This window comes from Tasmannia lanceolata, unplaced genomic scaffold (genome assembly GCF_043159265.1).
Source record: "Tasmannia lanceolata isolate RefF3 unplaced genomic scaffold, GAP_Taslan_0.1 ptg000026l, whole genome shotgun sequence".
In the NCBI taxonomy this organism is placed as follows: Eukaryota; Viridiplantae; Streptophyta; class Magnoliopsida; order Canellales; family Winteraceae; genus Tasmannia; species Tasmannia lanceolata.
In genome coordinates this window covers 2,100,085-2,116,951 of record NW_027518703.1, presented here as the reverse complement: position 1 = coordinate 2,116,951, position 16,867 = coordinate 2,100,085, and the positions used below count along the sequence as shown (strand labels likewise).

Here is a 16,867-nt window from a genome sequence, read left to right as displayed (position 1 = left end):
TTGGTTTAGATGGTTGGGTTGGGGTTGAGACATTTAAAGTCAGATTGGGTCAGGGTTGACCCTCCTTAACTGGGGACTCGCGCTTGGATCAGGCTAGGTTTGAGGTTTTGGGTCTTCCAGTTTAGGATTAGCCTCAACCTGACCCAATCCGGCCCAAGTTGTAACCCTAATTCATTGGAGGTAAGCTTATTTTGTTCGCTCTTTTGCACAACTTTTTGCAATACTCTAAAAAAACCACTCAAATCCTCCTCAATTCCCCGACGCATAACAGAAACAAGGCAAGCCGCATATCTAACAAAGAGATCTAAAGGAGGAGGCAAGTCACAATCTAACAAAGAGACCTTTCTTATATGGTTTAGTTTAGTAGTGTTAGGTCAAGCAAGGTTGCTTGAAGCATTACACCCTAGGTATCTAGTTTGGAATACCTAGTTTGTTGCCTCCAGCCCCTATATATAGAGATACACTAGGGTTATTGTCTGGTTAATGAACTCTAGCCCATGTAGGCCCACTACACCGGTCAATTATCTTATTGGGCTTATATTAGAACATATATAGGGTTATACTATATACCTAACAAGTAGATGTAAATTATCCTAGTCTCAGAAATTGGGTTGTTATTCTACCTTTTTCACATGAGTTTATAAAAAAACGAAATTCCTTCATTGTAAATTGTAGAGAACTTGTATCAATATATGATTCTCTCTGCATTGCTTCTTCCCATGTTCTTATCCCTGATTTGTCTTCTTAAATTCTTGCTCCCTATTTTGTCTTCTAATTTCCTTGTTTGTCTGCTTATAGTTGTGAAGAGGCTAACTGATGCAGATGCATCTCATCCGAGCATGCAGATAAATGGCCTACATTGATACCAAATTTTAATTAGCTTTATTTAGAGTTTTTTTTTATTAAATTAGTTGGGTGAATTGGTCTCGAGTTGGCCGTTCAAAAAAGTATCTAAGTTATAGGAATTTGAGTTTTTTTAGGACTTTTTAGAGATATTGTAGGAAAAGATAGTTTAGAAGTATATCTTTTCTTTTGTTTCCTAAATTTAGTAGAAGTAAGGGATTGTGTTCACGTAGGAACCAACCATGAAAGTCTATAAATAAACTACCAGTTGTAAATGAAATTAGCTTTTGAATAATAGAAATTTGCTTTGAGTTGTGGTAGAGAAAATCTCCACTTTCTATCTTTATTTTGGGAAGAAGAAGTTACAGGTTTTATCATTGAAACCTCCCCTTTTCTTTTCTATTTTATCAACTTGTTTTAATGCAAGTTTTCATTAGCCATTAAGCAGCCCCTTCCTGCTTATTATCAGCCCATTCATCCACCTTTTACCCTTACCGAGCATCACTAGACAACACCTTCAAACCTACAGAAGACAGCAGCCCAAGACCTCTCTCCATCAGCCCCAAATCCTCTGTTCAATCACCACTTTAAACTCAGTCCGGCCTTGTTTTCCTTGTAAAAGCCAGTCACCAAATCCTAGCCAAACTACCTCTCTATTCCCTTTCTTTAACTCCTTCAGCCCATGTTTAAAGCAATCCACCACTAGTTGTTTAAACAATCTCAAGATACATTCTTGAAACCTTACCCAAAATAGTTACCCTCCTATACAACAACCCTTTATTTGATATTAGAGCTTCCGCTATTCCGCCATACGTCACTAACCTTCCATCTAAGAGGATCAATCACGTTGCAAACTGATTTGAGTTCCTAATATTCTTCTTATTACTAGGTTGTACTCCTTCGAATACATAACCATGTGCTTTTCTAGACCATGGTTTCAAATTTTGGTTTCGGAATGCGTTTCGGTCATCACTGAAACCGAAATTTCAAAATTTTGGTCGAAATCCAACGAAATCAAATAAATTAGTATTTTATCTCCTACAAAATTTCTGGCAAAATTAGCGAAATTCCTCGGGATAATATTAAAATTCCTTAAATTTCGGAAAAAATGATATTTCTACTAAAATTTCAATCGAAATTTTGTAACGTTTGGTATGCCAGATTTCAATTTTGGTATCCACCGGAACCCAGATTTCGGTTGAAATTTAAAACCATGATCTGAACTATTGTCCATGATTGAGCCGCGTCTCCACTAGTCCTCTCTACTTATCCTCCTCTTGTGCTCCTTTTCTTTCTTGTACCAGCTGCATCTCGTCTGCCCTGTTCTTCTCCTCACAAAAGCAACCTTGTCATCCACAACAATCCATTATTATATAGCTACGACAATAACAGATTGATCAGATTGATCTCAACTAATGAATTCTTTCTCAAATCATATAATAAAATAGTAAAACGAAATCCTAGACGTCCCATCTTAAAATATCTCACAAATCGTTTCTAATTTACGCAATTTTCCTGAATTTCAGGATTGTTTCCTATTTTTAATCTCTTCCTAATCTCCATCTCCCTAAAATATGTTGTTATAATATCGAGATTCCTTTCCAAAATGCTTAGAAAATCTTTGGGATTGTTATCTTTTTTTTATCTCTTGCTAATTTATCTCTCTAAAACTCTAAAAACATGCATAACTTTCACGGATTTATTTTTATCTCTTCCTAATTTCTCTCTCTCTAAAATATGCTCTTATAATAATATCGTGATTCCTTTCCAAAATGCTTATAACGGGATAAGCAATCTCGCATATCTCTATAAAAATCTTCTCTTTCCCTTTCGTTTCACTTTGATCTTTTCTTATTTCTACCTAATGAGAGAATCAGAGGTCACAATGACTGTGCTCCTATTTCAATCTCCAACTATGGTGATTTGCCTTGGAATTGTGTTCTTTTTTCTTTTTCTTTTCGAGTTATGAAATTGCTTACCGTTCCATAACTTTTAGATCTTATACATTAGTTTAATTTGGATTACTATTGTGATTTGTGACTGATCACTCTTGGTTTATAATTTATCGTCTTTTAGGTAAACATTTCGAGAGAAGAAGCCATCAAAGTATACTATGTTTTATATCATTTAATTTCTAAGTTTTTTTGGTAACTGAAGTTTTTCTTTACTTTTTTCATTATTTTTTTTATGTGCTAATGACATTAAAAAATCTAATAAGAAAAAGTAAATTAAGGGTATATTCCACGTTGCTTTCTATCTCTGACTTCATTATTTCTCTGACAATTTTGTTTTTAGTTTTTGGGTGCTTAATTATAAAGTTGCTGATCTTTGCACGAGATTTTAATTTTAATTTTGGAAAACATGAGTTTAACGGGGGTTTTTGTCCTCTTGAAGAGGAATTATTTGCTTTTTTCTTTTGAATGTTCTTATGTTTTTCCCCCCTTTTTTTTCACTTTTCTCTGAATTTTGGGGTCTAGAATTATACAACTGGGAGAATGAGATTGTGAAAGTAATTTAAGAAAGGGAAAGGTGTGCGTACTCGGTCGAGTAGATAAGCTTATCTACTCAATCGGGTTAAAAACAGTGGGGGCCCACATTTTTGGGGTGATCCAAACCATTCATTTGAAAGGCCCTTACCTAGATAGGGTGTCTACAAAAAATCAGCCCCATAGGATCATCCTAACCCATGCAACAGTGGAGGGAAAAATGGGGGAAAATGGGCAAACAAAGCTTGTCTACAAATCTGCCCATTTTCCCTTCACTTTTGGATGGGTTAGGATGATCCTATGGGGCTGTTTTTTTGTGTTATCTACTCGGTCGGGTTAAAAACAGTATGGGCCCACATTTTTGGGGTGATCCAAACCATTCATTTGAAAGGCCCTTACCTAGATAGGGTGTCCACAAAAAATCAGCCCCATAGGATCATCCTAACCCATGCAACAGTGGAGGGAAAAATGGGGAAAAATGGACAAACACAGCTTGTCCACAAATGTGCCCATTTTCCCCTCCACTGTTGGATGGGTTAGGATGATCCTATGGGGCTGATTTTTTGTGGACACCCTATCTAGGTAAGAAGGGCCTTTCAAATGAATGGTTTGGATCACCCCAAAAATGTGGGCCCCCACTGTTTTTAACCCGACCGAGTAGATAAGCTTATCTACTCGACCGAGTATGCACACCTTTCCCATTAAGAAAATCGTTTACTATTTTTGAAAGGAATCAGTTGGCGTTCTTGGGAAATTGAATGTTTTTCCTTCTATTGGATACTTTTGATAGATATTATGACATTCCTTCTTTATAAGAATCTGATTTATTATATTCAGTTTTCATCCCCAAGCTTTTTTCTTTTTTTTCATAGCTATAAAGCTATTAATGTTCCCCATGATTAATTTGCCTATAAAGTATGATTCAAGGGAAAATTATTAAAAAAATGCAAAGTTTTGTCTAAATTTTGAATAAAGGGTAGTGATTTGAAAATTATAAAAAATGTGTTGTCAGGTGAGAGAAGATGACTTTTAGGACAAATATACCCCTCCTAATGGTTCCCGGGTATAAAATGTGGTTCCCTAGTGGTTCCGAGGTATAAAATGTGGTTCCATAGTGGTTCCGGGGTAGAAAATGTGGTTCCCTAGTGGTTCCGGGGTAGAAAATGTGGTTCCCTAGCGGTTCCGGGGTAGAAAATGTGGTTCCCTAGCGGTTCCGGGGTATAAAATGTGGTTCCCTAGTGGTTCCGGGGTATAAACTGTCGTTCCCTAGTGGTTTCGGAGTAGAAAATGTGGTTCCTTAGTGGTTTCGAGGTATAAAATGTGGTTCCCTAGTGGTTCTGAGGTATAAAATGTGGTTCCGTAGTGGTTCCGGGGTATAAAATGTGGTTCCGTAGTGGTTCCGGAGTATAGAATGTGGTTCCGTAGTGGTTCCGAGGTATAAAATGTGGTTCCCTAGTGGTTCCGGGGTATAAAATGTGGTTTCCTAGTGGTTCCGGGGTAGAAAATGTGGTTTCCTAGTGGTCATGGAGTAGAAAATGTGTTTCCCTAGTGGTTCCGGAGTAGAAAATATGGTTCCTTAGTGGTTCCGAGGTATAAAATGTATTTTCCTAGTGGTTCCGGGGTAGAAAATGTGGTTCCCTAGTGGTTCCGAGGCATAAAATGTGGTTCGGTAGTGGTTCGAGGGTATAAAATGTGGTTCCCTAGTGGTTCTGAGGTATAAAATGTGGTTCCATAGTGGTTCCGAGGTATAAAATGTGGTTTCGTAATGGTTCCGGGGTATAAAATGTGGTTCCGAGGTATAAAATGTGGTTCCCTAGTGGTTCCGGCGTATAAAATGTGGTTCTCTAGTGGTTCCGGGGTAGAAAATGTGGTTCCCTAGTGGCTCCGGGGTAGAAAATGTGGTTCCCACGCCGGGCCCGTACGGGTCGGGTCGACCCGCGTGTCACCCAGATTTTTGCTGTATTTTTTAAGATGTTTTTGGGAAATGTTATCCGCACTACCGTATTTTGATGAGGACACTTCTCACTTTATTAAAAGTACGGTATGACCCGCACCATAGGATGATCCAAACCGTCCATTAGATGGGCCACAGCCTAAATAGGTTGTGCCCCAAAAAGCATTTCCGTAGGTTTATCCTAACCCTCTGATTAGAATGTTAGAGGGTTGGTCCTAACCCTCTATAGATCGGAGGGTTAGGATCAACCTATGGAAATGATTTTTGGGACACAACCAATTTAGGTTGTGGCCCATCTAATTGACGCTTTGGATCATCCTATGGGGGGCCATACCGTACTTTTAATTAAATGAGGAGTGCCCTCATCAAAATACAGTAGTGTGGATAACATTTTCCTTTTTTGTATGGGAATTTGCTAGCCACCTTTGCCGAGGCAACTTCTCGGCTTGTGGCCCATCCTCTGATGCAAAGATTGGCAGAAGTAATATGGGTGCAAAGGTGGCTAGCAAAAGCATAATTGCAAAAAATAGTAATCATTGCTTGCAAAAAATAGTAATCATTACGGATTTGTGGCTGAAGTGCTAAGTTTTAAATGAAAAATTACGAAAAAATAGAAGAAAAGTATTAAAATTACGAAAAAAATACCAAAATGATGCACTAACATATGACAATTACCGAACTACAAAGTTTGACTGTCTTCCGTCGGAAGTCCGACTCGGAAGTTCGAACAAACCTTCGGACTTCCGAATGGAACCAATATTTTGGTTATGTATACTGGCTTCTATTCGGAAGTCCGAAGTTTTGTTCGGACTTCCGAAGGAAGCCAGTAGAATAGGGATAATTCCAAAGATTTTTATTTTCAAATTAAGTAAAAATTCGAAGGATAATAGGGATATACATTGTGATCTTAGTGTCATGCAGGCAACCATAAATTGAAGCTTGATTTTGATGTTTTAGAATAAAAAAATACAAAGAAAATGGATCTTGAAAATGGGAAAACAAAAAAAATGAATTTTAAGCTCAAAATTCATTTTCTTTGCATTTTGTAACACTGCTTCGATAAGTTTATCATGAATAAACCCTCATGATTACCAAACCCTGTTGTAAATGGCAACCTTCAAAACCCTTCCATGGAGTTTTCTACGTTAGAAAAGTCTTGAGGAAGAAGAAGGTGGAAGGTGATAAGGTAATAAGTGCATAGGGATAGGTGCAAAAAGGTGGAGAGAAAAAAGAGGTAAGAGGGGTATATTTGTCCTAAAAGCCATCTTCTCTCATCTGACGACACCTTTTTTATAAATTTCAAATCAATACCCTTTGTTCACAATTTCGCATAAACTTTGCATTTTTTTAATGATTTTCCCATGATTCAATAATTTAATTCGTCCTAATTAAATGGATAGGACAAGCCAAAAACCTTTGTAGACTAGATGGGTGTGATTCATATTAGGGGTTTTTATTCAAGTCACACCCCAAAATTAATGGGAATATGTTTTATTATATTCCTTCTTCATCCCCAAGCTTCTATCTATTATAATATAAGGTGGGAAAGAAAAAGGAATTTAGCACCTCTCCGCTTCTCTCTCTCCCTCTATAGACTATACTCCTTTTTTTAATTTTTGGTTTATCTTGATTCTATGTAATCATTTTATTTGTTACATGAATTTTTTATGTTACAATAGAAGGGTTTCTTCTAATGAATTCTATATTTTCCAATAAATTTCATTCGTACAATTCTTCCTGTCTATCTCTCCATTTTCAGGTAAACCATCTATTTAACACACACCCTGCGATGAACTTTTTCCAATCCGTAGAAATCATTTTCAAGAGAAACTAGAAACGTATAGTGGGTTTCAATTTCATGCTGCAATTTCTAAGATACACCTATGATTACATTAATTTTTCTCCATTTCCTATTCTTTGTTTTTTCCCACAATTTTCAGATAAGAAATGCTATTTCTTATAAAATTATTCCGACGAACCCAGACAAGGTTGGTTTTTTCCTAGCTCATGGATAGCCTCAAAATGGGACTGTTGATATGTGCTTCATTTACCTTTGTGAACACTCACGGCGAAGGCGTGAGCTTGGCATCTTAGTTATTGGGTACATTTCTGAACTCTTTTTCCAGACTTTTCTTTTCTTATTTGCAAATTTGGATACTATAATGATTGTGAAACATAGTGTAATTTCTTCAATGTATCTTAACCACAATTCTTGATGATTATTTTCTTCCATTATGATCAATTTCTCTTTAGAATCTATCATTTTCTCTTAGGTTGTACTAAATTTAATGTTTGGCATTTATTTCTTTTTAAAAAAAGAAAGAAAAAGGGTTCGATGTATTTTTTTAACCATTTTTCTTCCTTGCCCTGTGCATCGCACGGGTCTGTAACTAGTACAATCATGATTACTAGACATTGGCAGCACAAAAGCCAGGATGGTGGGTTTTGTTTGGCATTTGGGTGTCAAGTTAGCAAAATCCCTTGTTTGCTTGCTAATAAAGCAATGAAATCCCTGGAGACTTGATGTCTCATGAGTAATTATTGCATGTTTGCTTATATATTGGGAATGATGTTTTCTCTCTCTATCTATCCCCCGCTCTCCTCCTCTTTCTCTATTGGTAATGACACCCCCTCACTACTCTACGAGATTGACAACTAAACACTACTTACCAATATAAAATATAACTTGAATAAACCCTTTTCAATTTTTACTTAGAGGGACATTCTATTTATGATAATATCAATCTAAACTAACTATAATCTTATAATTTCCCTTAATTGTGGTCAGAAAAAAATCAAACAAATTTTTTCCATCCGGGATGTGATCTTTCAATCCAAATAGGGCCTAAAGGTGGAGTGTCTCTATCAAAATCACTTCATATCTAATGCAAAACCGTGTGCCTAACCCCATCACATGCGCTAGAAACAAATAAAATGAAAAGGACAAATGAGAAGCCTTCCACACCTATGAATAAGATGCATCACCATTACAATCCCCAACAAAATCAGCCCAAATGACTCAACCCATGTTTAACTACAAAAAGGGACCATCCCCCTTTAGTAGTGTTGTTGAGCATCTTTTTAAATTAAATAAAAAAATGTAACATAAATAATGTTAGAATTAGTCCTTTAATTTTACTAACATATTTTGTTTGCAGAAGATAGAGACCTTATCTTTATCTTTCAAGTTAGAATGCATCATGTGAGACCTTATCTTTATCTTTCAAGTTAGAATGCATAATAAATTTCGGTTTTGGCTAAAATTTCAGACTTATCCAAAACTGAAATTTCGGTCGAAATTTGATACATGCGCTCGAAATACCGTTTTTTTGGACAGAAATTTCGGTGATTTCGATCAAAACTTTGTAAAAGAATAAAAAATTAATATTTTTTAACAAATTTCGCAGAAATTATCGAAATTTCCGAAATTTTGACCTAAATTTGGTACGTTTCGGCAATTTTGGATTTCGGTCATTTCGGTTTCGGTCGAAATTTCAAACCATGATTGTGACAACCGATTATGAGCCCCAAATCCGATTATAAGACTCAAAATTGCATTTAATCTTGAGTCCAATAATCCGTTTGAAGCTCACATCCGGTTGTCACAATCTAAAATGAACAGGGCCTTAGTTTTTTACCGGAGTTCATTTGGTGTGTAACCCATCATTACATCATTCTTCATAAGATTGGAAAATTCTGAAAAAAAAAGAATGCCTAAACTTAATTTGATCCCCTTTTTAAAAATTAAAAATCCCTAATAATTTAAAATAATGCCAATTTGACAAATAATTTGTTTAACCCTCATTTTACACTTTTTTGTTGTGTATGATCATCATCATCGTCATCGTCATCGTTGTAAGAGGAATGCTAGACTGAAGGACGCCCTTGTAAAAATGAGGTGAAAGGGTTCCCCTATTGGCTGCACATCACCAAACTGAATTAATAGTGGCTGAAAAGTCAAAGATGATGGTGTGTGCTGCCAATGGGGTGGCCCTTTCACCTCATTTTTGCAAGGGCGACCCTGAGTTTGGAATTCCTCATCGTTGTAAAAGTGCCTAACAATGATTGTCCTATTAGCATTTATCAAATTTTAATCAGGGCTCGCTCTCAATTTTAATCAGATTATATTGCATGTTTAATTCTCACGAGTTGTCAAAGGCTATTACAATTCCCAATACACTTTCAACACCCAATAAGAGAAGTGTAAAACAAACCGAATCCTCCAATTGTTGAAACTTGATGACACATATATGAGTAGCATGCACATGTTTTTACATTTTTGTCCCTAGTTTGGTTGCTTGTTTTGGGGGGATTGTAGGAGTTTCAAATGCATGATATCTCCCCAAAGCATGTTTGGTTGTCATTTACACCTTTGACCACCAGACAACTTCTAAACATCATTATTGGTTTTTATCCTAGGTGGCGCCTACGTGGCGGAGATGTTCCCCTATAATCTTTTCCCCTTTTTTCACCAAAATAGAGAAATTTGTTGGGGGAATTAGGAGAAATTCTTGTCTTATTCTTTTTCTCTCTTACTTTTCTCTCTCTTCCACCTATATTTTGATAATGACACCCTACATCTTCCGCTAATTTCTTCGCGCAACCAAACACTACTCGCAAATCTCCCTCCTAATATTCTCCCCATCTTCAATTCTCTTCCATTATTATCTAATTCTCTTTGACTTATTTTTCTCCTATTCTCCCAATCATCTACAAGCAACCACACAGAGCACGGCTATGCTTCCCAAACCGTGTGGGAAAGGACGCCCCACCGTGTGGGAAAGGACGCCCCGTAACTAATTTGTCAAAATATTAAGTTTGGTCAGCTAAAAAATAGGCTTCTCCCATTTATTTCTGGGAAGAATATCTTACTTCCCTTATTTTCTTTTGCTTACTATATTTCAGCATTTATTTTTGGGAGATGATTTTTTCGCCCCACTCTACCCTGTTAGCATGAATTGTGGCCGGTAGACTTTATTTCTTTAGCTCTTTTTCATGCGAAATCACGTTAACAGTGGGGCGCATTATCCTACAACGTGACAAAAAAAAAAAAACCAGAGTTTTCCCATTCTTGCGCATTCATTTGTTGACCTAATATAAAAGATTCTAGAAATCTCGTAAAATATATATGTTGACAGACCGACAAGGGTTTGGTGCTTAGTGGGACCCAATTGAAAGAACCAACAAAACTCTTTATAAGGAAGAACCCATAAAAAAAGGAAATAAAAAGCCTTGTTCTTGCCTTCATTTCTCACTCATCTTCTTGGGTTTTTCTCAGAAATGGCAGAAAATAAGGCTTTCTCTCTTTCTCAGGTCTCTGTTCATTCCTCCAAGCAAGACTGCTGGGTAGTTGTACATGGCAAGGTAATTTATTTTCTGTTTTTCTATTTATTGATTTTGGGTTTAGATCTAAAGCTCTGTTTTTATTAATCTATTTATTTAATTTTGTAGGTTTATGATGTTACAAAGTTCTTGGAAGAACATCCAGGAGGAGAAGACGTTCTAATAGAGGTCTCAGGTGAGAAATTTCATGTGTTTAAGAATTTTTGACATACGCCGGGTAAACCTTTATTGGGAACTTCTGTTAGAGGCAAAAGGAAGAGAAAATTTCATGTTTATCAGGTCGGAATTGTTGTGGGGGTAAAGATTTATGCCTCGTGCGATTTCGAAATTACGGGATTTTGCGTGTGGGTTGATGATATTTTAAGCCGGAAATTGATATTTCTGCTCCCCTTTTAGACCAATCCACTCCAAGTTGGAGTGGATTGGCCTAAAAGGGGAGCAGAAATATCAACTCCCCTATGCTTTGGATATTTCCGCTCCACTTTTAGACTGATCCAACTGGATCAGTCTAAAAGTGGAGCGGACTTGCCGACTTGGAGTGAATTGGTCTAAAAGGGGAGCAGAAATATCAACTCCCCTAAGCTTTGGATATTTCCGCTCCACTTTTAGACCGGGTTGGATCAGTCTAAAAGTGGAGCGGATCAGCTCCCTTTTTTTCTTTTCTTTTTTGTAGGTTCCACCCCTCTAGTTATTTTAGATTCTAGAATTTTCTAGAAATCGCACCCGATCTGAATGTTAGAGGGTTGATCCTAACCCTCTAAAGATCGGAGGGTTAGTATCAACCTAAGGAAATGATTATTGGGGCACAACCTATTTAGGCGGTGGCCCATCTAATGGACGGTTTGGATCATCCTATGGTGTGGGCCATACCGTACTTTGAATAAAGTGAGAGTGCCCTCATCAAAATACAGCAGTGCTGATAACATTTTCCGAAAAAAAAAAATGATAGAAAATTCAACCCAAACGTAACCCGACCGGAGTTGCACCCAAACTTTTTAGCCTCCTTGTCTGTCATGTGGACATGTCACGTCTGCCATCTGGCTGAAAGCACATGTCCAGCCCTAGCAGGAGAAGCTAAGCCGTTGATTTTTGTATCCCTTAATCCTATGTGCGTTCGCAATAAAAGTAGTCGCGTGGACAACGCAAACACAGGTCTTTTGATGATCTGAAGCGTTTGTTTGCTGGGTCCCACTACAGAAGAAGGATGCCCTTGTGGGGATGAATGGTTCAGATCATTGAAAGGACAACCTTTTGGGGAGGATTGCTAGTGTCACCTTCTTAACAGTAAAATATGCTGCATATGTGCCCTCTTAAAATCAATCAATCAATGTGCGTGTATTTCCTGTGCACGTGTTGCTAGCATCCCATCTTCTAATCACCAACCTAGAATTCTGTACAATAGTTTCATTTATCTTATTTGTATATGATAAAAATGAGGAATGATAGAATGAAGGGCGCCCTTGCAATAGTTAGCTTCAAGGGCGCCTTAGTTGATTTATGCAAAGTCAACACGGTTTCCACTTTCTTAGGCACCATCCACTTTTCAGGAATTAACCAGTAGGGGCACCGTTGAAGCTGATTTTTGCAAGGGCGCCTTTCATTCTATCATTTCTTGTTAAAAACACAATTTACATTACTATTACATTTGGTGAGGAGCTTAAATTACTAGATGAGGTGGGACTCCGTCTTAAAAGTGGTGTTAGGTAGAATTAGAGAAGGAAGAAGTGGTAAAATAAGACGGCTTTTGATGCCAATTCACGTAAGAACATGAGCTAGGTCACATGGGACCTTCATGTCATCTGCAATGTTTCACGTGCATTCGGCAGATGACACGTGTCAAGACTTGCAAGTGTGTTTTAGTTTTTTTTATTTTTTTTTTCCCGGTAGGTAAGCTGGGGTTTGGTGGGGACAAGTGTCTTTTAGTTTTGGGAAAATTACAGATAGACCCCCTGTGGTTTGCTATTTTCCGTTTTAAACCCTATGGTTTGGAAGTTACTAAAGACACCCAGACACCCCCTCAACTTCCTGACATTTTTAAGTAGACCCCCTACATTGACGGTCCGTTAGTTTAACCTGACGGAATGACCAAAACTAACAATGATTAATATTTTGAGGACATAAATACAATTTATCATTGGTTTTAAGCCATTTGCAAAGGGATTAAGGTTACGTCATTTCCCACCGCCGTCACCTCCACCACATACAATGAAACCCCACCCCATAGTTACATCAAACACATATTTCAAGAAAAAAAAACATTGATAAAAACAAAAAAAAATCCCTAAAATTTTAGGGTTTATGTGCAATTCATGATAATGATGTGAATGAAGACAAATAGAACTCCTAAATCGAGGGTTTATGCTGATAAATAAACAATGATTTAAATCAAACCCTAATTTTAAGTTTTAAAGTATGGAAACGCTAATTTCAGGTGGGGAAGAAGAGGGCAGAACAGTCATTTCCTCCTTTCTGTCCACTACGTCATGTTAAAAAACCCAAGAAAAGTTAAGGGGGTGTTGTTGGTAACTTCCAAACCACAGGGTTTAAAGCGGAAAATGGCCAAACCACAAGGGTGTATATTTAATTTTCCCTTTAGTTTTTAAATTCTTAAATAAAAGTGGCGTGCATTTTATGATATTAAAATGGCAGGAGAATGACATAGGAGAACGGCACTTCTCTCTTGAGATCCCCTTTTTCCGTTGCTTAACTCCAGCTTACCTACCAAGAAAAAAGGAGAATGGTACTTATTGAAGACACTTGAGTTCGGGTTATCCCAAAGTGCCCTCATAATGTTGTTATGTGTATTATGAATAGAGATACATTTGTTTTTGGTAGATGATTTTTTCACCCCCCATTCGCGTTAAAAAGGGGGGAGCGTAACCCCGGGTGGGGGTGGGGTGGGAATCATCTCCCTAGTTATTTTATGAAGAGATAAGGGGTAATTTTATCATTAAAAATGGTAACTATTGTCTTCTTACATAGTAAAATATAGACGGCATTTATAGCAAGATCCCTCACACGGTTGAGGCTTCTTACCATGTCTCACCTCATAATTAAAAGGGAAAATGATATGAAGACTCCAAGGAGGAGATCAAACCCAGAACAGCCACTCACTGCATGCCATGCACATGAACAAATATAATATAATAAAATACTAAGGGCGTACGCGGATTTTACAATATGGGGTTTCTTCAAAATTGTAGCTAAGAAACAAGAGAAGAAGCGGACCAGCCATCATTTTTGACTTGTTTTTTACTTCTCGCCCTTCTTTCCTTCAACAAGAGAGTAGCAGATCCTCCATATTTCCAGGTTTTAGAAATCCCTGGATGCAGGAGAGATTTTTAAAACCTGAATTTCTCACTTAAAATCCAAGAAACGCTGTCAGGACAGCATACAACAGCTTGATCATGAACCCTTGTTTACACTGTTCTCAAATTAAAAACATGGATTCTAAAATCCACGTATCCAGGGGTTGCTTGGATATGCGGATTATAGAATCCAGGTTTTAGTTTGAAAGCAAAGCAATCCAAACCTGGAATGTTCTAGAAATTTGGATTTTAATTAAGAAATCTAAGTTTTTGATATCTCTCCCCCATCCCGAGACTTCTAAAACCTAGAAACACGGGACGGTCTCCTACTCTCTCGCTTGACGAAAAGAGGGGCGAGAAATCAGAAAACAATGGACGGTCTCCTCCTTTTGTCTTCCATCTAGGATTTTTGAGGAAACCTAGGATTTTAAAATCCTTGTATTCAAATGGCCCCTAGTGGCCGAAATAAATTGGGATTTTTGACACTTTTTTTTTCAGGTAAAGATGCTACTGAGGCATTTGAGGAGGTGGGCCATAGTGTTTCGGCCGTAAGCATGATGAGCAGCTATTTGGTTGGTGTGGTGGAGAAGGCTTCTAATGATGAAGACGAAGATGATGTCGGAATCCAGCAGGCCGCTGGGAAAGCAGAGGGCTTTGCTGTTAAGACATCACAAGAAAACAAGGGTTCATCGGTGAACTTTTTTGAGCTTCTTTTACCACTACTTGTCATTGGGGTTGCCTTAGCCTGGTATTTCTACAGCAAGGCCTAACTCTACAAGGCTTTGCTACTTCATTTTTCTTGAGTCTGTTATATGAGAGATGTAATAAATAGGATGTCATTTTTATGTTGGAGAAGACCTTGTCACTTAGGATGGATTATGTAAGTCTCACTATTTATGTAGACTGTGTGGGTATGTTTTGATAAAATTACATAGAGAGATTTTATGGTGCATGTGGTTTGTATGCGCTTGTAAAGCGTATGTCTTTTGTAGCGAATACGATGCTATGCAACATTTCACCATGAATTCTTCAAAGGAATCAAGAAAAGGAAGTTGATTCGTGGTCACCGCCGATCTTTTGTCGAACAGTCTGCCAAGATGGTTTGCCAGGTGTGGCGGATTTTGCTCAGTATCGGTGCAGCTTGGGTTGATTTTTGGGAATTCGGGTTGAGCTTTTACCATAAAATCGGTCAGGTTTGGTTTGATCCTAATTCATTTTCAGCAAATGTACCCGGCCCAAATTGCATTCCCATGCGCTATTGCTTTTAAAGGGGAGTTCTACCAGGGTCGCAACAAGTGGTATTAGAGTCGGAGCGTAGTAACCCCAATGTACCCTCTAGGACGGAGAAAATCCCTCGGCGAGGATTTTGTTAATCCCGGTGTACCCTTCGAGGATGGAGAAAATCCATCGGGGAAGATCTCGTAGTTCTCATGTGGAGGGGGGATGGTTGGGGTTCCACACGAAAACAAATTAGATCTCACATCGGAAAAGTGAATGGTTGTGGAGGGACTTGTGAGGACTTGGGCACCCTCCCATTAATGGCTAGCTTTTAAGGGTGAGTTCTAATGGGGTCCCAACATTCAGGAGTAGAATTCTACACCTAATGGGAGCAAGGATCTTAAGGTTTAGGGTAAGTTAAATAAGTTTATAAACTTTAATGGGCATATGGATTTTAAGTTGGGATATAGTAAATGAGAATAGGAAATTTCTAATTGAGAAACTAAGAATACAAAGGATTATAGGCTTTCTAATTTGGTGCAAAGATTTATGAAGGGGTTTTTTCAAGACTCTCTCCTAATATGGCCCTGAACCAGTCGCTAAGCTCCAGTGTCATCAAAACATTAACAGTAAAGCCGGCGGAGCATACCATAACCAGTCACTAAGCTCCAATATTGTCAAAGCATTAATAATAAATTCTAGGGATGACTATCCCTCTTACAGTCAATCATTGTATTTGAATATAGAGCTCCAAGCAATACAGATTCTATTTTGCTCAATAAAACAAAATCTAATTTAGCGTAGGTGCACAAAGAGATAAATAGAGGCAGCTCCAAATGTCATGCAAATTTTGGTTTCTACTAAAATGATCAAAATATCCCTATTCCTAGGGTAAATTTTCATAGTAAATCCTATTGAATTCCAGCGGCCTGATGGTTTACACTTTGCCTGCTCATTCCATTCTTAATCCAATACAACCCAAGAATAGCCAACAAGTCACTGAGAATGTGTCGTGATAATTTCACTGAAAATTTTACTTTTCTAAGAACAACAAATTAAGGGGTCAATGTATGATGTATTGTTCTTAGAAAGAGTTCAAAATCATAGAATTTCTATAGAGCACATGAGTATCACAAGTGTTTTGGCGGATTCCATGACCAAAAGCTTACCACATGAGCTCATTTATGGTCAGAGATAGGGAGCTTTTTGATGAATCTCTTTGAGAGAGCGCTAGGGATGGCACTGCCTGTTTTGAAAGCTATTTGCATTTGTTGGAATGGGTGAGGAATACAGTAGGATATTGTTCTTTACTCTGTTCTCTGTTTGGTTGCCGGGTTTTTTTGGTTCCTGGGATTTATGTGGGAGAAAAAAAATCCAAGGAGATTGGTGGGAAAAAAAAGTATTCATTTATTGAGTCATATAGTGGATGGGCCCCAGACAAAAAAAAATCGTCTAGATCCGACAATTCCAGCCCTTGATTTGGGGAAAAATTTGGTACTATTATTTGTTGGTGTCTTGAGCATTTATTTTACAGCTTATAATGATGTTGATAATAATGATTAGGATCCTCCAATGGAAAAGACTTTTCCAGGACCAACCTACTTAAGTCGATGTTGAACAAATTAATGGTTTGCATCAACTAAACATATGGCCCCCCTTGATTTTTCTTCAAAAAAAAAAAAGAAAAAAAAAAGGGATTTCATACGCAGTTTTGC

The 16,867-nt window shown here is 37.6% G+C and overlaps 1 protein-coding gene across 1 annotated transcript; it reads left to right on the top strand.

Annotated features, from left to right (window-relative positions):
* The first annotated feature begins 10,482 nt into the window (after positions 1-10,482).
* LOC143858536 (uncharacterized) lies at positions 10,483-14,886 on the top strand. The gene is made up of 3 exons (XM_077369185.1): positions 10,483-10,647; positions 10,735-10,801; positions 14,433-14,886. The coding sequence occupies exons 1-3, from the start codon at positions 10,564-10,566 to the stop codon at positions 14,702-14,704; spliced, it is 423 nt and encodes a 140-aa protein (XP_077225300.1). The 5' UTR covers positions 10,483-10,563; the 3' UTR covers positions 14,705-14,886.
* Positions 14,887-16,867: the final 1,981 nt, after the last annotated feature.

Excerpts from the sequence above, each read along its gene's own strand:
- LOC143858536 (XM_077369185.1), top strand. The coding sequence starts at position 10,564 with ATGGCAGAAAATAAGGCTTTCTCTCTTTCTCAGGTCTCTGTTCATTCC. Across the intron at positions 10,648-10,734 it reads GGGTAGTTGTACATGGCAAG|GTTTATGATGTTACAAAGTT; the intron begins GTAATTTATTTT and ends TTAATTTTGTAG. Across the intron at positions 10,802-14,432 it reads CGTTCTAATAGAGGTCTCAG|GTAAAGATGCTACTGAGGCA; the intron begins GTGAGAAATTTC and ends TTTTTTTTTCAG.